The 20,008-nt window shown below is 53.2% G+C and overlaps 8 protein-coding genes across 8 annotated transcripts; 2 read left to right on the top strand and 6 right to left on the bottom strand.

The window, feature by feature from the left end:
• Positions 1 to 1,080: 1,080 nt before the first annotated feature.
• On the bottom strand, positions 1,081 to 3,211 carry BDV59DRAFT_188165 (uncharacterized protein). Its single transcript, XM_073691369.1, has 3 exons — positions 2,364 to 3,211; positions 2,070 to 2,307; positions 1,081 to 2,004 (listed from the first exon to the last, which is right to left on the bottom strand). The coding sequence occupies exons 1-3, from the start codon at positions 2,525 to 2,527 to the stop codon at positions 1,219 to 1,221; spliced, it is 1,188 nt and encodes a 395-aa protein (XP_073543449.1). The 5' UTR covers positions 2,528 to 3,211; the 3' UTR covers positions 1,081 to 1,218.
• BDV59DRAFT_188160 (uncharacterized protein) lies at positions 3,212 to 4,792 on the bottom strand. Its single transcript, XM_073691368.1, has 2 exons — positions 4,179 to 4,792; positions 3,212 to 4,116 (listed from the first exon to the last, which is right to left on the bottom strand). Exons 1-2 carry the CDS (start codon positions 4,494 to 4,496, stop codon positions 3,589 to 3,591), a joined length of 846 nt encoding a protein of 281 aa, XP_073543448.1. The 5' UTR covers positions 4,497 to 4,792; the 3' UTR covers positions 3,212 to 3,588.
• Positions 4,793 to 6,439: 1,647 nt separating this feature from the next.
• On the bottom strand, positions 6,440 to 8,335 carry nop12 (rRNA-processing protein NOP12). The gene is made up of 2 exons (XM_073691367.1): positions 8,112 to 8,335; positions 6,440 to 8,056 (listed from the first exon to the last, which is right to left on the bottom strand). The coding sequence occupies exons 1-2, from the start codon at positions 8,232 to 8,234 to the stop codon at positions 6,590 to 6,592; spliced, it is 1,590 nt and encodes a 529-aa protein (XP_073543447.1). The 5' UTR covers positions 8,235 to 8,335; the 3' UTR covers positions 6,440 to 6,589.
• An 806-nt stretch (positions 8,336 to 9,141) lies between these two features.
• On the bottom strand, positions 9,142 to 9,456 carry BDV59DRAFT_188154 (uncharacterized protein). Its single transcript, XM_073691366.1, has one exon. The coding sequence runs from the start codon at positions 9,332 to 9,334 to the stop codon at positions 9,149 to 9,151; it is 186 nt and encodes a 61-aa protein (XP_073543446.1). The 5' UTR covers positions 9,335 to 9,456; the 3' UTR covers positions 9,142 to 9,148.
• A 26-nt stretch (positions 9,457 to 9,482) lies between these two features.
• BDV59DRAFT_136480 (uncharacterized protein) lies at positions 9,483 to 12,104 on the top strand. Its single transcript, XM_073687068.1, has 4 exons — positions 9,483 to 10,466; positions 10,523 to 10,592; positions 10,644 to 11,130; positions 11,190 to 12,104. The coding sequence occupies exons 1-4, from the start codon at positions 9,584 to 9,586 to the stop codon at positions 11,850 to 11,852; spliced, it is 2,103 nt and encodes a 700-aa protein (XP_073543445.1). The 5' UTR covers positions 9,483 to 9,583; the 3' UTR covers positions 11,853 to 12,104.
• Positions 12,105 to 12,450: 346 nt separating this feature from the next.
• On the bottom strand, positions 12,451 to 15,622 carry BDV59DRAFT_188151 (RNA-processing protein PTA1). Its single transcript, XM_073691365.1, has 8 exons — positions 14,971 to 15,622; positions 14,666 to 14,831; positions 14,480 to 14,610; positions 14,225 to 14,428; positions 13,826 to 14,174; positions 12,955 to 13,775; positions 12,827 to 12,897; positions 12,451 to 12,758 (listed from the first exon to the last, which is right to left on the bottom strand). Exons 1-8 carry the CDS (start codon positions 15,306 to 15,308, stop codon positions 12,550 to 12,552), a joined length of 2,289 nt encoding a protein of 762 aa, XP_073543444.1. The 5' UTR covers positions 15,309 to 15,622; the 3' UTR covers positions 12,451 to 12,549.
• A 480-nt stretch (positions 15,623 to 16,102) lies between these two features.
• On the top strand, positions 16,103 to 17,078 carry BDV59DRAFT_188148 (uncharacterized protein). The gene is made up of 3 exons (XM_073691364.1): positions 16,103 to 16,211; positions 16,326 to 16,450; positions 16,551 to 17,078. The coding sequence occupies exons 1-3, from the start codon at positions 16,198 to 16,200 to the stop codon at positions 16,628 to 16,630; spliced, it is 219 nt and encodes a 72-aa protein (XP_073543443.1). The 5' UTR covers positions 16,103 to 16,197; the 3' UTR covers positions 16,631 to 17,078.
• Positions 17,079 to 17,143: 65 nt separating this feature from the next.
• On the bottom strand, positions 17,144 to 19,995 carry BDV59DRAFT_188146 (dolichyl-diphosphooligosaccharide--protein glycosyltransferase subunit STT3). Its single transcript, XM_073691363.1, has 6 exons — positions 19,722 to 19,995; positions 19,634 to 19,657; positions 19,453 to 19,533; positions 18,798 to 19,391; positions 17,616 to 18,744; positions 17,144 to 17,562 (listed from the first exon to the last, which is right to left on the bottom strand). Exons 1-6 carry the CDS (start codon positions 19,849 to 19,851, stop codon positions 17,292 to 17,294), a joined length of 2,229 nt encoding a protein of 742 aa, XP_073543442.1. The 5' UTR covers positions 19,852 to 19,995; the 3' UTR covers positions 17,144 to 17,291.
• Positions 19,996 to 20,008: the final 13 nt, after the last annotated feature.

The following is a 20,008-nucleotide window of genomic DNA, read 5'->3' as shown; positions in this document are numbered from 1 at the left end:
GTAGATATGTACTCTTCTAATGAACGTCTTCATTGTCACTGCGGAACGAACTCGTGCGAACCGGAATCTCCGACCCCGGAGATAGGGGTGCACCTGCAGTTGCAGACCACTGGGACTGTACCGATACCCGTATCGAACGGTATTGCACCGGCTGTCAGCCGATCCGCAAGAATGCACCGCCCCAGGCAGCTTGGCTCTAAGGTAACCAACTGAATGAACACCGTTGGCAAGGGTCCACCCATTCATTCCAGGGGAAATTAGAAATTCCCCTGGTAATAACTCTAGGGGTTTAGCGCGGCCGGAAAGAAAGTAAGAGGGAGGGGAAAAGAAAAAATTAAAATAAAAACAAACAAACACAGAAATGGATCCATCTTCGATCGTCCGGACTCACTCGGTACGGTACTCATTACCTCTCGGTGCTCACTGTGCGACCATCGCCCTCGATGGGATCGTAGATTGGACGGGACTCAAGTGTCCCGTGATAATCATAATTTCCTAAGCGATGCATGAACGGCGGCCGCGACGATCACCACGGTTATCAGCAGTGGGGTTTGTGCGATGCGGGCAGTCGGTCGAGAGCCGTGATAGGAATTGATTCACCTGCAGCTGAGTTTGTTTCTGCCTCGGGGGATTGACTCTGGCCCTGCTGGTTTTGATTTCGACGGTTGGGTTGACACTTTAGGGGAATGTTTCGTTGTCACCGGGGCAGTCCGCAAGGGATTTGTTTACCTGGTAGAGTCTACGGCGTAGGATGATGATCAGACATGAGTGTCGTAGATATTGTGTCCTGCGTACTGCGCACGTTGTGATGCTAAAGTTTGATGCTTCAATAGTGCTTGGCCCGTCGGGTCCCTAGTGTAATTTGCTTTCTTCCGTAGATACTCCGGACTTACCAAATGGTGGAGTCGAGGAATATTAATAGCTCGGTGATTGTGCTCCATCAACTAAATTACTACCTATAATTCGGCTTTGAAATTACATATGGAGTACGCAGTAGACATCGGAGCCTAGTGTATTCAATTGCTTGTAAGTACAATTGTACCTAGGTAGAACTCCCTGACGTTGTCACAAATCTACAGCGTTCAGCCAAAAAAAAAAAAAAAACTACACCAATACTCATGGCATCATAATGCATGCATGTATTAATATATACCCCGTAAGAATACCCCGCAGCCTACCAGAGGCGCGGTATCTACCATAGTACGCCAATGGACCAACTCACTGCAACGCCACCCACTGCGGACTAACGCGCTTAATGAACTTCATAAACTTGAAGAAGCCCACCGCCCGCTCCACATTACCATACGGATCGACCACCCGTTCAGGGAACGCAATGCCCGCCCCGTACAACCCGGAGATCGCGCGCCCGCGGCGGTCCTGGAACCCCCCGGAGACGGGGTCAAACTGGATCTCGTCGAGGGCGTACCCGTCTAGCGACAGTTCCGGGAGCGGGTCACGGGTGAAGCCGACGGCCTGGACGAGATAGTCGCACGAGGGCAGATGGCGGCGGTACTGGGCGGGCTCCTGGCCGGCGCTGCAGTCGACCTTGGAGACGAAGCGGCCGGCCTCGGAGTGCGGCAGCGCGGCGTCCTCCAGCTGCTGGCGGGCAAAGTCGGCCGCCTGGCCCTTCAGCCCGGTGTTGTCGCGCAGGATCCACCCGTCCATGTACTCGGCATACCGGAGCGGGTGGCGGGTGAACCACTTGACGCGGAGATGCGGGTGCGACGTGCGTGCCAGGTCGACCAGGTTGAGGAGTGCCAGGATGGCGCTGTGGGACGCCCCCACGACGCCTACCGTCCGGGGCGTGTCCCGCGGCAGATACGAGACGAGCTCGCTGGGCTTTAGCACGATGTCGAGGTCCAGCCTCTGGATGTGGTTGCTGTTGTCGGTGGTGGGGATGGGGACCTGCGTCGGGGATGCTCCCGTGCAGAGGATGAGCCTGGGCGTGAGGACTTCAATCTCCCCGCGGCCCTGGAGGGTAATCCGGACCATCCATTGAGAGGCCTACGGAGGGCGCAGGTTAGCCATGAGAGCAAGAATGGGGCAACTACAGGTGCTGGGGAACCGACATTTGGCGCCAGGTTGGCGGCCGTGACCGTGCCCCGGCACGGGAGAACCTGGTCCATCTTGACGATGCCGTCGGTCAGGGCCCGGACGACGTCGGCTGCGTGATGCAGATGACACGTCTTCTCGGGGTCCAGCTTGGCCATCGTCGAAAATGGACTGGGGATGCGGGTGCTGTTGATGACGGTGCGGAACGGCTGCACGGCGGTGGCATATGCTTGGAAGAGAGATACTTTGGTGTTGCTGGTACAGCGGTCAGCCAAGATGCCTCACCCGACGCCGACTACGACGGAACACACCTGGGCACTTCACGGTATTTCCGGTTGACACGACCCGCTTGGAAATAAGGGTCAACCCAGGCGATTTTGCCTCCGAGCTGTTTCTCAAGCAGATTACCCATGACGGCCAGACCAGCTGGACCAGCCCCCACGACGACCGCCGCGCATTTCTGGGGTGGACTCATGTTGGGCGAAGAGGTGGGGAGAGAAGCAGAATGCAGAATCACGGGCAAAACTCGGATATCAAAAAGGATAGAAGAGTCTCTGCAAGGCGTGGACACATGAAATCAGACGCTTTTTAGCACGAGATTGACGAGAAGCCTTGGGAGAATGGCAGGCTTTATGGAACTCCTGGGCGCAAGGAGTCGCCGGCGAATCTCTCGGCGAAACAGCAAATGAGCAGCATTCTGCTGGTCTCCCTGGGAGGGGAACCTCCTTCTCCAGATGATAAACGGAAGGAGTGGGACGAATGACCGCCGTCCGAGGCCAGAACCAAGCCATGGGAGTCCCCTCTCGGGCGAGATAGAGCGTGCGTGCGTCATTTGTGTCGCCGACACGGTCAGGCGGTGATATCCTCACGTTCCCCGACAAAGCCACGATTCGTCCGTCTGTTCATCTTCGCTCGATCGAGCATAGGCTGGCTGTTGCGCAATCGATGCATGGATCCACTCATTGCCGTCTGAAGGGAAATCCTGGGGCGATTGCCGTCGGACTGGATGTTTTCAATCGGCGACTCGGAGATGGGCATTGTTCAATCGGCGACTGACAGGCGTCGCGACGGTTGAGGCGAGATGGACCAGCATGCTGGAGCGAGACATCTTTCGGTCATCTCACGGGCATCTGTGCGTGCGTGCCATCGTAGAAGAAGACCGACAAGTCGACGAAGTGGTCGTGGAGGGAGGCTTGGTCCTTATATTCCAGGGCGAGAGGGAGTTAAAAGGGTGGGGCTTGGCGCAATTGCGTGATTTCGATGCCAAATGAGGTTATGATGCGATGCTTTTTGGGGCAGGTTTCCAGCAGATTACCGTTTTGGGAGCTAGTATCTCAATCACCTCATCTTTCTTGTCTTCCATAGGCCATCTGGCTATCCTGTTATGTTGATGGTAGTACGCCGTACGCAATATGATGGTGAGTGTTGACCCCTCAGCCCGATCACGTTACACGTTCCTTGTATGAATGTGCAGCACAAGAACAACAGGTATCAAGAAGCAACTATCATAATGTCATAACTACTTCCCATCAGGGTCTATATGGCCCAATACACTCGCACCCTGATCCCTTCCACCTCATTGCGCCATCCCATATACCGCGCTCGTCCCCAGATCGAAATCGAATCTCCCACTTCCAGTGACCGCACTTGGCTCCCATCCAAAGTCGCCCGGCCTCGACCTTGCATTTGTTGTATTTCTTCCGCCTCCGGCGAGTCTGCGGCGAGGTTGTCCAGATAATGCCATGCAAAGACATGGTGCTGTGTTTGCCCCTCCCGCGTCTTGTTGGATTGTAACTTGTGCGGTCCTGCGTTTAGCAGCGGATGTCCTGCGTGTAGGCGCCGTCCGTCTGGCCCTGGTGGCGGGACACACTGCGTCTCGACCGCATGATCGGGCAGATGGGCACCGTGGATCACTTCAGTATCGAACCAGGTATTCGACCCATCATACGGTCGAGGACTTCCTCTCCGGCCACCCTGGTCGTGGGAAGATATTGAGAAGAGGATCTTGCGACAGGGATGGACGGTCCGGTGGGGGAGTAGTTTGGGCGATGGTGTACCTATCGTCTATAATAAACAGCAACGTCAGTATCAATCCAAGTCACCTCGAAGACTCCATGCAGACACACCTCTGGATCGTAGCATAACGGCCATGTCCGTACCAGCACTCGATCACCGTCTTGTCGGATGACCTGTCTATCTTCCATTTCCACCTCCGCGGATGCCCAGTACTCGCCAACATCCATGATCATGTCCACGATCTCCGCAGGGAGACCTTCTGACACTATCTTCCACCGCAGTATAAAGCGGACTTTGAGAACATCGTGTGCATTGGGGTAGTAACACTCTTGCGAGTCAGCCGACTCATTCTTTTCCTCGTCGTTGGAAGGTGACATGGTTCGCGCAATGCCCAGTCGTCGGAATGAGGCGGAGATGACGGGAAACATTTGTATATGGCGGTAATATCGGCTCGACTTTCAATCAGATGTGTCGGTGGAATCGACAAACAGGCTCAGAGTTGTTCTGATGTAGATAGCACGCGGGCGAATGATGAGATTGACCGCATAGGCACCAATGTTAATCGAACAAGCAATGTCCAGCTGTGACGCTTTCTAGGCTATATTATGCTGTATGATAATGCTTCAAGAGTAAAAAAAGAAAAGCCTCTTTCTCAGTTTTAGATCCAGGTCTGTGTTGGCCCAACTTAGTCTGATAGAAGTGTCCGCCGCCAAGGAGATTTGTCCCTCCGCACCCCGCAGATCAAGACACTCGGCGGTGATGTCAAGCTGGGGGACAGCGCTACCGCAACTGTTAGTCAGCCGTGTCAGGCAATATTGTTTTTAGCTGCTGCCTCTTGCCTAGTATAAAGTTGTGCAGCCCTTCTTTTTGCTCTTCTCCTCACTCTTTCCATCCTCTCTCCATCTTCTTATATTCCCCACTACCTCGAGTGTTTAGAAATTTCTTTTCCAGAACTTAGTGGCCAGCTGTTTGCACTATCGATCAGTCATTCACCACTATCTCGGTCCATCCAGTAAGCCTTTTCAAGACCCTGCTTGGGGCTTCACACTATAGAGGGATGACCTTGCGGAGTGAAGGATCGTTTGTCTTTCACTGCTCGTCTTGCCTAGTTTGATTTTGCTTTCTTAATGCACCCACACTCGCCTCCTCATCCTTCCTCTCTTCAAGCTTAGGATTATCAACAGAAGGCACCAACCAAGTCATATTGGACGGCCATCACATACGGATGGAGCATTCAAAACTCCATCCGAGCCCTACACACGGATATCCTGCACCCCCAGCCTCCTCGGAAGAGACGTGCTCTTCTTCGTGAGTCTGAGGAGAATGAAGGTGAAAGGAGCTTGGAACGTTCCCTCCATAGCCCCGTCCTCTGAAGTTAGTGAACTCCGAAGATCTTGTGAGATCCGTCAAGTCTCTGCGTAACGATATAAACACCATCCTGAGCACTCATGGGATCATTAAGTGGGAAATATTAACGTTCATATTTTAGCCCTGACTGGCAGCGAAACCAGGTTATTCAGGTGGGGATTAGCCAGGGCATGGCTTGCATATTCAGGCTCACTCTAATCTCTTGCCCACAGACGTGGTGTGTCTCTGGATCTCCTGACCCAGGTAATGATTCTAACGTGGTTGAGGACAACATAACGGCTAGCTTCCGTACCCCACCCATTGCGGCCTTTTGGGATGTAACGGGCCATTGTTGGATTCTCTAGAAGTTCTATGTATACGGCACTCTCAAGGACCTTTACGACAAGGATCCGAAGGGATCGAGGTACATGGTGTCACCGCTGTTCTCGGCTGCATGGATGCGATGGATGATTAAAAAGACTCGCCTCGGTTCATTGCCTCGCCGCGCGCCTTTGCTGGAAGAATGGACTGGAGATAGCAATACATAAAATGAAATGGGGAAGGAACAGAGATGGTCTGAGCCATATTTTCAGTTCCACGATGCTTGCACCAGTCCCAAGTGCGTCACATATTCCTTTCCAGGTGGATATCTCCGCTAGGTCAAACCCAGCAAGCTTGCATTCCTCCTGAATTACTAAAGACGTAGCCGGCAGTCCGAGTAGAAACGGAGACCCTAGGGTTATGAGTTGACAGTGGTATATAGTTCGGGGATTTCAATGGAATGACAGGCTTCTGCGATTAAAGATTGCTTTCAGTGCACTGTACTAGGGAAACCACTGAGAACTGAGGTTAATGCACGCAGTGTTATATTACCCAGAAATGATTTTATATTTGGTGATTGGTTCAATGAAAGTAGTTATAGAACCCGCTTAATAATTTTAAGCTAGTGGTTCCATAAGATAAACCCCCTTTAGCCTGTCATAACCAGCATACTCCGTATAATCAGTAATCATCCTCGTGCAACTCCATGCCTCAGGCTACTTAGGTATGTAAATTTACTACCGACCCAGAATAAACTATACAGAATACTCCAGATTGATGAATGCAATGGTATTTCCTGCCATGCTCGAGGCTCATCTTACATACATAGAGATGGTCATACTAACGCTACCATCTACTTGCCCCCATCCGATTTCTTTCCTCCGGATGCCCGGAAAGCTGCTGCCCGCTTGCTGCTGCGGTTCTTTGGTTTGCCTTTAGAACCACGACTCTTCGTCTTCACACGAATACGGGAGCCATCTTCTGTGGCCCGGTGACCCTCAAACACCAAGGAGTTCTGCGAGATGGTCTTACCCGCGTCCGCCTTTAACTTGGCCGCCCCGGCTCGACCAAACAGCTTGCCAGCGCGTCCTTGGAGAGTCTTGTCGGCATCTCGAAGGTTCTTATTCGGAGCGCCACTTTCTTCGCGCTTCTTCATCACCTTCTTAGCCCGTGACACACGGATCTTCCGCGGGAGCATAGGCGGAAAGTTCTTCTCGTTGAGCAGGAGCGCCTCCTCCACGCAATTCTGGTCATAGAATTGAACATACGCGAATCCCTTTCCAACCCGAGTAGCGCGGTCTCGAACAACACGGACAGACTCCACGTTTCCTTTCTTCGCATCGTCACCCTTCTTGGATCCACCCGTGTGGGCGTTGAAGGTCCGCCAGAGACCCTCCTCCACGTCCGCAGGTACTCTCCTCTTCTTCTTTTTCTCTTCGCCTTCTGTTTCGCCCTCTTGGTCCACAAAGTCGAGATTACCGACGAAAACGCATCGTTTGTTATCGATTTTGGCCGGATGCGCGACACTGTCCACGCGCAGATGCCGGTCCAGAACAACAGTGCCGTTCAGGGAGAGCGCCTTTCGGGCCCCCTGTATCGTGCTGTAGACAGCATATGCGTTGGTGCTCGGGGTAGTGTCATCGAGGAGTTCGCGCTTGGCGAACGCAGCCCGCTTGGGGATCTTTCCGCCGCTCGCAAAGGCTGTAGAACGGAAGCGAATCGACTCCACCTTGTGCGGCCCTGTAGACTCGGGCAGTGTAGACAAGACTGACCCGAGGTGTCTCATGAGGGTCTTCTTCGCGGATTTGGACTTGATGGCCTCGCTGGAGACATTTCCGAGGAACACTGTACGGTTGGATCGCTCCACCTCGTTGGCGCCCGCATCGCCAGTTTGCGTCTCATGTTTGGGTGCGACCACCTCATCCTCCGAGCTGTCCTCATCCTCTTCGTCGGATTGGGCGGAGGAGCTCTCTTCACTCTGTTCGCCTTCAACTCTCTGTCGCTTCGACTTCTCCTCCTGACGCTTCTTTTCTTCCTTCTGTTCCTCTTTCGCTATGCGACGCATGTAGGAGTCCTCAAGATCGTCGGTCGTCGTCGTCCGCTTCCGTTTCCGACTGGGGCCCTCGGACTGTTCGACGGGCTTTTCAGACGTCTCGGCCGTAGTGTCAGCGGCGTCTGCCATGGATTCATCGTCGTCGACGATCTCCTCATCTATCTCAGACGGTTCCTCATCTTCGGCGTCTTCCTCAGCGCTGGGTTTCTCGACCTTGGGCGGCGCAGGAATAATAGCGGGAATAGAGGGTGCTTTTACGGGGCCAGACTAGATATTCTGTCAGCTCGAGCCCGTACCTGATTGAAAGCAATCCAATACGTACGCTATTTTCAAATAGAGATGCCAGCGTGGGATCCACCGAGCTCTTTTGGCTCAGAAAAGGCAGCGCAGACCCCGTCTGCGGAGGGTCCTCCGACTTGGGCTGCGACTTGGATTTCTTGCCCATTTTGACTAGTATAAATTATAGGGAACTAGTCGCCGGAAGGTATACAGCCGAGCAAAAGGAAATTGCTCGAAATGCAATGGTAAAAAGGCGGATGTTCTGTTATCCATCAATGGGGAGATTTTCTGTATCTTTTTTTTTTTTAGGGAACTGATAGCCACATCACGTGGTGCCCTCACCGAGTTTGGTTTTTCCCGGGCGGTCAGGGCATAACCTCCACGAGAAGAGACCGTGAGGAAGGAGATACCGGCCATTCTTTGGATTCGGGTGAATCCCTATGGTAAGATCTATTTTTCCCGGACCTTGACGACACTCTCACTCCCACATTCTCTGCCAGGTTGTGTGTCTTTGGATTCCATGATGCGAGGCTCCAGGCGGTGAGCCCGTCCGACTCTGGATAACACCGGCAGAAACGTCACGCTCTCCGTCGCCCTCTTCGGTCTCTCTCGCTCTCTCGCCCTAATCGGCTCTGCGTCTCCTCTTCCTCCTCTTCTCTCGCCCTCTTCCTCTCCTCCTCACCCCCATCCATCACCGCTTCTCACCCTACGACCTTCGAGAACCTTTTCCTCCGAATGCTATCTTTCGTCCGATTCGCTCGCCCAGCGTTGTTTTCTCCTCTTTGACGTCAACCTCGTCTATGCGACCATCCTCCCGCGCTGCTCCTCTCGTGTCGCCCGCTTGCATCTCCACCCCCGTCCCTCCTCCATTTCGTCTCGTATTGAGCTCCTACCACGGGAGAGACATCAGCGCGAGCTGAACTCTGGAATCGCTGCGAAAGAATAATCTCATCCGACGAGTTTTCCCTCCTTTCGTCGGGTCCTACCACGGCCGTTGACGGAGTCCTTGCTGCTCGGTCGCTGGTCCCAGCGGACTTCTCAATCGGCGCATTGCTGGACGGTATGTTTTGGAATTCTATACTACGTCTGCCACAATATCTTCCTTTTTGCCGGTTCTCTACTCATGGTTCGGCTGTGTTGGGGCCCCTTTGCGCAGCTCTTGGGGCACTCCAGCCGGGAGCGACGAGCGATAGCCTGTGAGTCTGGGGTGTGATCAAATCTCCGCACCGCCTTTGCTCGCAACTCACGACCTCGTTTCCTCACCATCTTTGGCCCCCTTCTATGATGGTGTAGTTTTATTTTCCTCTGAATCCATTTGTCATCCTTACTCCTGTCATGACGAGTCCAACTTCTGCTCACTAACAATTTTTTTTTCTCCGGAAACAGATCTTGTGTCGACTTTGCCTTCCGCACCACTGACTTGCCTCCCCCCCACGGCAAGCTTCCGCCAACCCGCTCAACCCTTTTTTACGTCCCCCTTCTACCAAAACCCCTACATTTCCTGATATATCACCCATGGAGGTGGCTGAGAGCACGGAAAGCGCCTCGGTTGGTCCGCCTACCGGAGTGGATTCAAATGTCGCCAATGGCGCCCAGAATCTGCTTTTCGACCATCAGTCCTTGATCGACGATGACGATGGCCGATCGAGCAGTCTAAGCGAAATCGATGACATGCCCTCCGATTATGAGTCTCCCAAGCCCGAAAAACTGGCCACGGAAAATGACTCAGAGGCGGAAACGGAACGCATCGAGGACTCCCCAAACCGTTTTCGCCCTGGGGCAACCAACATTGTCGTGAGTGCGACTGGCGTCAACCCCAGTCCAAGTAAACTCGCCCAGTCAACCACGTACGATGACGTGGAAGACGACGAGGAACAAGTGGCAGACGATTCCCCCACCAAGCCTCGTTCGAAAAATCCTCGTGTGGCTGGCGCCGCCGACGAGACCCCCGGACCCGACGACTCCACACTCTCCGAGGGCACGGGGAAGAAAAGGAAACGGTTGGGGTCTGGCGACGACGCCGCAACGGAAATGGACGAGGAAGATGGACCCCCTCAGAAACGGCGCGGTTCACTCCGAAGCGAGTTGAGCGACCCGCCTGCAGAAGACATCACTTTGACGCCCGAACCCATGGAAGAAGAACCCTCCAAAGCTATCGAGGAGGAGACGCCGGCGGACGATGTCCCTGAATCTGATCAACCCGCCCCTCCAGCCAAGAGCAAAAAGAGTAAGAAGAGCAAGCGAAGGGTAAGAAAACCCCGAGATGCCGATGAGGACGTGGACGGGACCGCAGACACGGGTGCAGAAGGTGGCCCCGATGATCAAGCTGGGGAGGATGATACGGCAGAACGCGACGAAGCCGATGATGCTGAAGCCGCTGCCAAACTTGAGGAAGAATGTAAGTTGCTCTCCCGCCATTCTTAATTTAGCTCGCGTGTGTAACCTTCCCCATAGCAGCGAAACGGATATCTGCGATGGAATCTCTCTCCGTCCTTGAACGGGAATTTGCCACATTACGCGACAAGTGAGTGCCCCAGCTTGAGCTTTCGAGCGATCGTATACTGACAAATGGCAGGATCTACGACGAGCGAATCTCCAAACTTAATCGCGAACTAGACATGCTGAACGGACCTAATCCCACCCACCCCGAATATCTACAAAATCTCGAGGTGATCAAGCGCCACCGCGACGCCAAGATCAACTACGAACACACGCTGTTCCAATACCGCATCAAGGCCTTGATGAACAAGAGCCTGGCTGAACGGGCGCAACTACACAGCACCTACTTCCAACGGGTCCGCGACCTTCGCGAGAAGCACTCGAACTCCATCAGCAAACAATTCTACGCTATTCAGCATGATCGCTTCAAGACGGACGAACTCAGTCCCCAGCATTATATCCCCTTTCCTACTCGCCGTTCGCAGCAGATCGCCCAGCAGACCGCATATAACCAGGAGGTGTCCATCATGGCTGGCGTGGCGAAATACGTTGGTTTCCCAGCGGCCCCCTCGCTGTCAGCCGCACGGCCGTCCGAGCTCGAAGAGGACCTGGAGAAGATGGGCGTGAGTTCGTTCGACGTCCCCAGCCAATAGACCATTCACTGACAACCCGATCCTCACAGATATCCGTTGAGACGCGAGCACCAGCCTCCCAATCCCAGTCAGCGCTCCCCCGCGCTGCTATGCCCGCTATGTCTTCCAGTGTCTACCGCACTGCCGCAGAGGAGGCTTTCCTGGAGCAGACGCCGTGGGCAAACCCACAACACCCGATCCACCAACAACAGCAACGGCCTCCAAGTCAGGTGTACGAACACCCGCGGGCCCCAGCGTTCACGACCCCGGCTGCTCAAAAACGGGTTGTGGACGTTAACGCGCCAAACGGCTCGGCCTCGACCATTGCCGAGACCTCCTCGGCGAACAATACCCCCTACGAACAAGAGCAGCAGCAATCCCAGGCCTTAGGCCCCTTCGCCAACCCTGACTATGACGCAGACCGACGATCGGGATTCCGGTCCCTGAGCTCCTCACCGCTCGACATGCGGAAACCCCATCCCGCCCCGTATCATCATGGGCTGGACCACCACCGCTCGCCGCAAGGTGGCCCCCGAAACGCTGCCGCCGCTTATTCTCCTCCGCCGGCCAGACCGGGCCTCTTTCACACATCTACTGCAAAGCGAGAATCGTCGCCGCCGTCTCTATCTTCTTCCAAACCCGTCAGTTCTCTTCACCACCAGCCGGGCGGGTTACTCGGCGGGCCGGGATCGAACAAGATGGCGGCTCGATAGCCCAGAGCTGGTGCTTTTTTATTTCTTACGTATATCCAAGCATGCTACGTTTTATACCGATGTGTTTATCCGGCCGGTTCGTTTTGTATAGGGCTTTCAACCAGGTGTTGTAGAGTGTTGTTGCTTTTTCTTTTCCCCTATATGGTTCTATATTCATGGTTTGCTTTTAACTCGTCTAATGTATGTACGCGGGTTTGTCGGCTTGTATGACGGGATCCAACAGGGATGACGTCCAATTCTCGTTGCATTATTACTTATTACTATATTGATTCAGGGCGTGTTGTTCCCTGGATTAGGCTTGGTTGAGGGTTTATATCGTGTCATGTGTGAATATGGCGAATCATCGGGATGGATGCATTGGAGTTTTGTATGTTTTTACGGACGAGCAATGGATGATATGCCGACCTTGTTCCTGGTCAGGCAGCATAGAACCTGGATTGATGTTACTATAGGTAGCGGCAGGAACATCGAGCAGGCTTCGAACTTGTACAGCGTTGAGAATTACTAAGTAGATGGATAGAACACACAGTAATCCCACCTGATTGATATCAGGAGATAGTATCTATAACACAGATCAAAAGAGAAACGATACGATCGACCCCGTCGAGATTCTTCATTGCACTGTAAATGATGGCACTCCGCTAATGCGTCACATATTGTAAATAAACACTGAAAAAATAGCGCAGATAGAAAAACACTATGAAGCTGCGGCAGTCGATGCTGCGGCATCTGTAGATTGTGCATCGGGGGCCTCGGATGAGGCGCCTTCTTGGGCGCCGTTGGCCGTGACGGTACGATTGGCGAGGGCCGGTTGTTGCTGTTGCTGTTGCTGTTGCTGCTGCTCTTCGGTCTTCTGGGGACGCCAGCGCGCGAGAATCTTACCAGCTGAGGGACGAGATTCCTCATCTGAGTGTTGTTAGTTTGGGTCTTTCTTTAGGTCTAGGCCTGGAGGCTTCGGGCAGGGGCTTGCTTACATGTCTGGTAGACATCCTCCAGAGCGTTGAGGCATATTTCTCGGGCCGGGGGACGAAACATGATGAGGTACCTAGCGAGGCACGGTTAGTCGTACAGTGAGATTGACCCTGACCGGCGGAAAACATACAATAAGGATTGAACACAGAGGTTCACGCGCTCGGGGTCTTTCGCCAGACTGGCCACGCGCTTCGTGATGGGAATGGTCACCTCGGGAATCTCGCTGAGGAAGCGGATAAAGATCTTCATGTCGCGCGAATCGAGATACGGGAGGAATCCATCCAGGAGCTTCAGCGCCCAATGGTCGTAATGCAGTGGCACGGACGGTTCCTCGTCTTCGACATGCGTCGCGACAAACTTCATCTGCACCCGGTCGTTATACCACTCCTCGTTCAGCCACATGATGCCCACGTTGACCCGGCCGCGGAAGTCCTCGAGGATGTACCGGTACAACGTCTCCCGGATGGAGTCTGCGATGGCCGGCTTTCGCGACGCATCATCGGCGGATTTCTTGCCGTCCGCTTCCAGACCCGCGGGGGCGCGGGTCGCCAGTCGAGTGAGGACAGTTACCCATGCGTCCCGGTCGAACGTGCTGCCAGCCAGTCGCGCGAAGCCCAGGTGTTGTTGTTGTCCTTTGCCTTTGGCGGACGCGGGGGCAACTTCGCTGGTCGCTAGCATCCCAAACACTCTACCCACTGCTCCGCGGCCGATCTCGGCGGCTTCGTCTTCCTTTAGAGGAGGGGGTTGTGGTAGGACGAATGGGCCTAACGAGACTAAATCTGGTTCGCCATCGGCCATTTCGGCATCCATGGCAGCTGGCGCGGCTATCGGCTCGGACACATCCATAGGCTGGTATTCGGGTTCATAGTCATCGTCCTCGTCTTCCGCTGGTGGCGGGGGTGGGTGCGCTGCTTGTTGTTTTTTGAGCGTTTGATATCGCATGCGAATGGCCTGGGGTATGTTAGATCTGTCCGAGTGGGAAGTATTTCGCTCTCACATACATCAACAGCTTGGTTTAAGGCCGACTGATCCACACGAGCGAGAACGGGGACTACGATCTTGACAAGGAGGTCGGCCGGTAGTTGTTTCACATCGAAGTTTGAGAGTCCCGTATCCTCTGTGAGGGTATAGAGTTGTGCGAAGCTGATAGGGCCTGGGGGCAGGGGAGGGACCTTGATCAGAGGTGGGGTTTCAGCATCAAGTCTGGCTCGTTTGGAGCTGTCAAGGCCGTCTGTGGGTTCAGAGGGTAATCCGCGCTTCCGCGACAAGTCATCGGAAGGTTCCAGACGCGACTGCATTACTCGGTCGACGTATTGCTGCATCTTGCCAGCGAGCGGATGGCTAGGGTTTCTGCAGTGGTCAGTATCGACTTCGCAGCTGTAACCATATATGCTTCCAACCTTTTCATTATGTTAATCATCAGCGACCTCGCCGTCCGTTCCATCGACTTGACAGCAACTCTGGTCGTGGGGGTGATTGGACCGCGCACTTGCTTTGCGGGGATGAAATTCATGACGGCATTGATTATCTTGTTGCTAATAGACTGTCGGGACCGTATTAAAACAGAGAGGGAGTTCAACGTCGCATTCACGAGAAGGGGATCACTGGATGAGGGGTCAGCCAACAGCTCCAGAATGTTGCAGGACAAAGAATACCTTGACTCCTCTTGGAAGACAGACAGAAGGCGATCCAACAGACCAGACGCTTCCGCTTCGAGATTTGGGAGAGCGAGAACAGCATGGTTTCTAGGGACAATTGCTAGGGAAGTTTCGTTTTGATCGGGGCGCTGCAGTGAAATGGTCAGCATCAACATTTGGATTTCTAGACCGTTTTAAACATACTCTGGGATCCGCGATTAAGCCGTGGGTCTGGACTTGGACAACCCGCTGCACAAACTTGATGCAGCATATTCTGACCGGGTAAGGGAAAGAATCCCATTGACGCAGGATGACTTGCTTGATGGCGGTCATGTTCTCCCATGCTGTAGTATCACCGGGGTTATTGATACTGCATTGCTCCGTGTCAGTAGTCACATCAGAAAAACATCCGGTGTAGACAGCATCTCTTTGCAGTCGTCGGACTTGCATCTACGAGGTCCCCTCCTCATCCCCGGGTGAACAGAACAAGGTGAGTACTGGCCACCTACATATGTCTAAAGATCAGAGGATACAAGCTGGCGGCGGTTTGGACTATGTATTTCAGGGCCACAGTATCCTGTTCCGGCAGCTCCAATATATCCCGTAGCGTTTGTAGCACGTTGGTTGCTAATTGTTGTTTAGGGCCGGCGCTAAAGGCTGGGCTGGAAAAGGTCTCGGCGAGGAATTCGGCTCCCCATCGTCGCAACTCGACGCGCGCGCGTGCGCCAATAATCGGAAGGACACCGTTCACGATCTGGGGGTAGAAAGCGGCATCACCGAGGACGAGGTTGCGGGCTGCATTGAGCTGGGCGATTTGGTCGACGAGGTGGTCAGCCGATTGAGCCATGGCGGCTCTCCACGAGACGATCCACCGAACGAAGAGAGAAGAGGGTGTAATGCGAGAAGCTCTTGAGGGTTGCTGGGATCAAATGAGAGGTTCAGTGGTAGTTCACTACAGCTGGATTGGGATCGCGACGGAGTTGACAGTCGGCAAATCGTATGAAACGCGCCCCAGTGACAAAGAGATGTTGGTGTGAAGTCAGCGATTCCCCTTGATACTCGATAAGATAGAATGAAAGAATGAAATAGAGGACGGGAATCGACACTACGACGGGGCGACAAGAGGAGGTTGAAGGGGAGATGGAGAGTCGAAGATGCGGATGGAGAACAATTGGATGGACAATGATGGACGAACCTGCTTGGCGAAGGCATTGCCCCTTTGGGAAGTCCCCGGCCCGGCAGTTCGGCCGATCCAATCACCTACTACCTAGTATATTCATCCATACTTGTTCATATACGAATATTTTACGTAGGGTGGATGATGAGACGATTAGACAGATTTATTGGTATTATAGTACTATTGTATAGTAAAAGTAGTGCATTTAGGGAAGTAGTACAACTACCTGATGGACTTCTACTACGATATATTTTCGTAGTACTGTCCATGAGGAACAACCTCATACCTCGATTTAGAAGGTATTATAATATAAGAAAGATAAAAAAAAAAAGTTATCCACATAAATTATAACAAGAAAAGGTATACATCGGCTATCAATTGTAAAATCTCCTGTAAATAGACTCGTAATAAGTACTAGGTACCTAGTCTTCTGTCCATGGCGACATACCATGCCAAGACCGCAACTCCGATTCTCTTCCGCTCGACTTCTTCCCCGACAGCCTCTCCCACTTCGACGCTACACTCCCTCATCTCTCCTGACCCGACAACCCCAATCACCATGCCTGCTGGAATGTACGTATGCAGATGACCCCACCATTGCGTTCAGGACATCCACCTCCAGACCTTTGGAGCCACCACCCTACCAATCTCACCAGATCGGACCTCCATAACTGACTTCAACTCCAGCTTCAACTCCACCTACTACGGCAAGGACTACCGTGCCGGCGCCGCCCTCCTGCGCGCGCGTCGTCCGTATCTCTTCAAGAACGCCCTGACCGGTCTAGGCCTCGTCGCTTTCACCATCAGCATCTGTACGTACCGCGCCAACCTCTACAACACCGGACATTTAAAACCCGCCTGAGCTACAGACCTACCTAGTCCCATAGACGCTAACGTATCCATGAGAAACAGATGCCTATACCATCCGCGCTGTCGGTCAGGACGAATTCTCCGACGTGAAAGTTCCCGACGCCCCCGCCAAGAAGGAATAAGTCCAACCAGCCCCTACAGGACATATCTTTCTTTCGATTCGTGGTCCGTCCGTCGTTTCGCTGTCCACTCGACAGTCTCTATTTTATCCCGCCCGTGTAAGGAACGTGTGAATGCTGCGGATTTGCCCTCGGCTATGGTGTAACGGTACGGAGTATATTGGTGGCAATGTTAGTTCTTGGTCTTGTGCTCGGCCGGTCACAATGGGATGACATTCTGCGCGAACTGAATATGTTGTCAAGGAGATTCTTTATGCAGGACTGCGGAGCCCTGGTGTTTTGTCCGGCCCCGTTGTCAGTTCCCGATTCCACGGGTGCAACTTCGTAACCGGGAGGAGCTTGATGGACGGAGTTTGCGTCGCACCTGCAGAGATATCACCCGTCTTGAGTGTTCTACCAGCATGTATATCTAGCGATGTTGAATATGTAAAGATACCATCTCCTCATCACATCGTTCGGCATTATATTAGTAGTAGTAAGCATGTAATACAGATGAGCTTACGCTGGCACACAATATGTGTCTGACAGTGTATATTTGTTGATGTCTACACCCGAGTGATTTCATAAATACAATACAAACTGGCGAGAAAAACGTGAATGCTAAATAGAAGACGAAGGGATGACCGCCTCGCCCGTCAAGGCGCAAAATCTCAGACTTTGTCCTTCACTCGGTTCGCAGAACCCTCGGTCCCTTCTTCTTGGTAGCCCGCTTTCTCTTATGGCCCCGGTCAAAGGCCGCCGCACTACCGTGATCTCGCCCGAGGTTGTCCAGATCCTTAACCTTGTAAATACGGATGATCCAATTCTCACTGGTGAAGGCCTCCTCGAGAGTCGAGAGTTGGGGGCCCTCTGCGGGCAATCTGGACCCACGGACACGGTCCACGGCCTGCCCCATCTGGAACAGGGAGTTGAAGTTGTAGTAAGACATTTTGTACCTGGCGATGGTTAGTATAGACCAGTTTCCATAATGCTAGGAGTGGTCACTTACATCAGACTGTTGCGCATCGTCGGGGTGGCCTGATCATCCACGCGGTATTCACCGCGAGCCGTGAAAAAGTCTCTCTCCTTCACCTCGTCCGGCCAGATACCCTCAGCGATCCGGACCATCCACAGGAACTTGTTGATATCATCCCCGGAGTAGCCCAGCAATCCACCGAAGACTACCAACACGTAGTCCACATCGTGCTGACGGAGGATAGGATAGCTCACCTCTTCGCGGGAGCTCATTGCTTTACCGACAGTCGCAATGTGGGTGTTGTTCCAGGTGTTGTTGTCAACCAGAGTGGGACGGTCCGCCATACCACCAATCTGGTAGCCATAGTCCCACCAGGACATGATTTTGGCGTTCTGAGGCGTGTTCTGCCGAAGCCAGTAGTACGCTTCACGGTAGTCATCGATGATGAATTGGCTTCCGTCCGGCAACCGGCTAGCCAGGACGACAGATGGGGAGGAGTAAGCGTTGGAGGTGACCCAAGTGCAGTGTGCGACGAATAGAAGCAGGTACACAACCACAGACGATGTCATGATACCCTTGGAAAGGTAAGACGTAATTCCAACGTCGGGATTTCTAGTCGAGCGGAGACCGTCCGAAGACGAGCTCTCGGACGCGCTTGTTTTAGGATTCGGCCCAGGAGAGGCAAACACATAGGTGTCGAGGATGGCAGACAGCGCTACCGCGGCCGCAACACATACAATGGGAGTCAGTGTGAGCATGAGACGAACCATGACACCGGCGAAATAGCTGGCCAGGACTGAGTAGATGATCACAAAGACATGCTCATCTCGGAGCTCGCGGAAGCACATGTAGACACCAGCAGGGAAGAGCCAGATCAGGAAGTTCAAATCAAAGAAGAACGAGGGCCACGCGGTGGGCTGGTGCTCCGAGACCGATGCAATGATGGGGATATGGATCTTCGCGTAACCTGTATCCCACAAAGAGTAAAAGCGACCACTCCAAGGGGCGATGACGCCGGTCATGGACAGGACGGTGAGTCCAAGGAAGGCGATGCCGGACACAATGAAAATTGATGCAGTGAGGAGTCTCTGAAACTGTTTCCCAGGAACAAAACCACGAATAAATTCAGCGAAAGCCACAAGCTGGATCAAACCAAAGACACCTAATTTCACGTCAGACAAGGAGACCCCAAGCATCGGATTTGGTCGTGCATACCCAAAGCGGACATGTGGTCGCTGTTGCGAATCGGCAAGAATCCGACGAAAGGAATCTGCATGCTAGCAAGAGTACCAAGAGCGTACCATGTCGTGTAGCTGATATACAAGCGAGGGCTATATCTTCCCATGCAAAGCAGAACGAAGACGTGCAGGGGAATCAAGTTAGTGATGAAGACATATCCACCCCATGCGGACACCATGTATCCGTAGAACAGAGCCGTGAGAGCACCCCACATGATGGAGCCGTTCTTGACAGCCTTGATCCACAGGAAGAAGGTGAAAACAAGCAAGAAGATGGCAATGGCTTCGTTGTCGTAGCTACCCGCCACAGATCTGGAAATATAACCTGGGGTAATGCCCATGAAAGCGGCCGCAAGAAGACCGGCGGAAGGCGAGTAGGTCATCTCACAGGTGAGAAGATACATGGCGAAAGCTGTAAGGCCAGAGAATGCCGGCGCGAGCAAAACACAGATGTTGCGAATGTCGACGGGGATAGTGAGGAAGCGCAGAATATGGTAGATCACGCCGCTGGTCACCATGAGACCGGGGTAAAGGGTGCCACCAGTGACACGTCCCAGAGGGTGCCATGTTCCTGAACAAAATGCTCAATCAGCACGGGATAGGTAGCTTGTGATCAACCGGGGGCAACCTACGGTCATCAAACCAATCCCAAAAGCTGTAGAATCCATTCTCAACCAAGTATTTTGTTGCCCTGAAGTTAAACCAAGGATCGACTGGATGTTTGGATATCAATCAGTTTGGATTCACGGTGCGTCCGAGTCGAATGCCGGATAAATAATGCATGCATTGGAGTCAGGTCGATGGTAAACATACACTCATGGATAATGCTTTCGAAGCCTACAACCGCAGTCAGTAAATCGTCCAATTGAGAGAGATATCGCCCAAATTGCCCGTAACATACGAATCACACTGAACAGTCGACTGGACACGGCGGCGGCGGCGATAGTTGCTAGGATGATGATCCGTAGCAGGCCGCGCGTATTGCGGCCGGAGTCGCCCTTGAGAAGAACATCAATGGGAGATTCGGCCATAATGGCCAGGAAGAGAAGAGAAAAAAGAAACCAATGGGAGAGAGAGAAAAAAGGGAGATGGCCCTCGACCAGCCCAGCAAGCAGATGAGAGGGAGTTGGAATGGGGGTCGAGAAGTAGTCACAGTAGTAGTAGTAGTTGTGGTGGGAGTTGTAGAGG

Source organism: Aspergillus ambiguus (assembly GCF_047715705.1).
Source record: "Aspergillus ambiguus strain CBS 117.58 unplaced genomic scaffold BDV59scaffold_52, whole genome shotgun sequence".
In the NCBI taxonomy this organism is placed as follows: domain Eukaryota; kingdom Fungi; phylum Ascomycota; class Eurotiomycetes; order Eurotiales; family Aspergillaceae; genus Aspergillus; species Aspergillus ambiguus.
This window is presented reverse-complemented; position numbering and strand designations above follow the sequence as displayed.

Coding starts and splice junctions, on each gene's coding strand:
- BDV59DRAFT_188146 (XM_073691363.1), bottom strand. CDS start 19,851: ATGGCCGAATCTCCCATTGATGTTCTTCTCAAGGGCGACTCCGGCCGC. Junction 19,658..19,721: donor TCGACTGTTCAGTGTGATTC/GTATGTTACGGG, acceptor CTGCGGTTGTAG/GCTTCGAAAGCATTATCCAT. Junction 19,392..19,452: donor TTGGGATTGGTTTGATGACC/GTAGGTTGCCCC, acceptor CATTTTGTTCAG/GAACATGGCACCCTCTGGGA.
- nop12 (XM_073691367.1), bottom strand. CDS start 8,234: ATGGGCAAGAAATCCAAGTCGCAGCCCAAGTCGGAGGACCCTCCGCAG. Junction 8,057..8,111: donor CATCTCTATTTGAAAATAGC/GTACGTATTGGA, acceptor CAGAATATCTAG/TCTGGCCCCGTAAAAGCACC.
- BDV59DRAFT_188148 (XM_073691364.1), top strand. Junction 16,451..16,550: donor CGCTTTCACCATCAGCATCT/GTACGTACCGCG, acceptor CATGAGAAACAG/ATGCCTATACCATCCGCGCT.
- BDV59DRAFT_188151 (XM_073691365.1), bottom strand. CDS start 15,308: ATGGCTCAATCGGCTGACCACCTCGTCGACCAAATCGCCCAGCTCAAT. Junction 14,832..14,970: donor CCTCTGATCTTTAGACATAT/GTAGGTGGCCAG, acceptor GGAGCAATGCAG/TATCAATAACCCCGGTGATA. Junction 12,759..12,826: donor GGAGGATGTCTACCAGACAT/GTAAGCAAGCCC, acceptor AACAACACTCAG/ATGAGGAATCTCGTCCCTCA.
- BDV59DRAFT_188160 (XM_073691368.1), bottom strand. CDS start 4,496: ATGTTTCCCGTCATCTCCGCCTCATTCCGACGACTGGGCATTGCGCGA. Junction 4,117..4,178: donor CGTTATGCTACGATCCAGAG/GTGTGTCTGCAT, acceptor TGTTTATTATAG/ACGATAGGTACACCATCGCC.
- BDV59DRAFT_136480 (XM_073687068.1), top strand. CDS start 9,584: ATGGAGGTGGCTGAGAGCACGGAAAGCGCCTCGGTTGGTCCGCCTACC. Junction 10,593..10,643: donor TTTGCCACATTACGCGACAA/GTGAGTGCCCCA, acceptor GACAAATGGCAG/GATCTACGACGAGCGAATCT. Junction 11,131..11,189: donor AGGACCTGGAGAAGATGGGC/GTGAGTTCGTTC, acceptor CGATCCTCACAG/ATATCCGTTGAGACGCGAGC.
- BDV59DRAFT_188165 (XM_073691369.1), bottom strand. CDS start 2,527: ATGAGTCCACCCCAGAAATGCGCGGCGGTCGTCGTGGGGGCTGGTCCA. Junction 2,308..2,363: donor AAATACCGTGAAGTGCCCAG/GTGTGTTCCGTC, acceptor CCGCTGTACCAG/CAACACCAAAGTATCTCTCT. Junction 2,005..2,069: donor CCGCCAACCTGGCGCCAAAT/GTCGGTTCCCCA, acceptor CGCCCTCCGTAG/GCCTCTCAATGGATGGTCCG.
- BDV59DRAFT_188154 (XM_073691366.1), bottom strand. CDS start 9,334: ATGGTGAGGAAACGAGGTCGTGAGTTGCGAGCAAAGGCGGTGCGGAGA.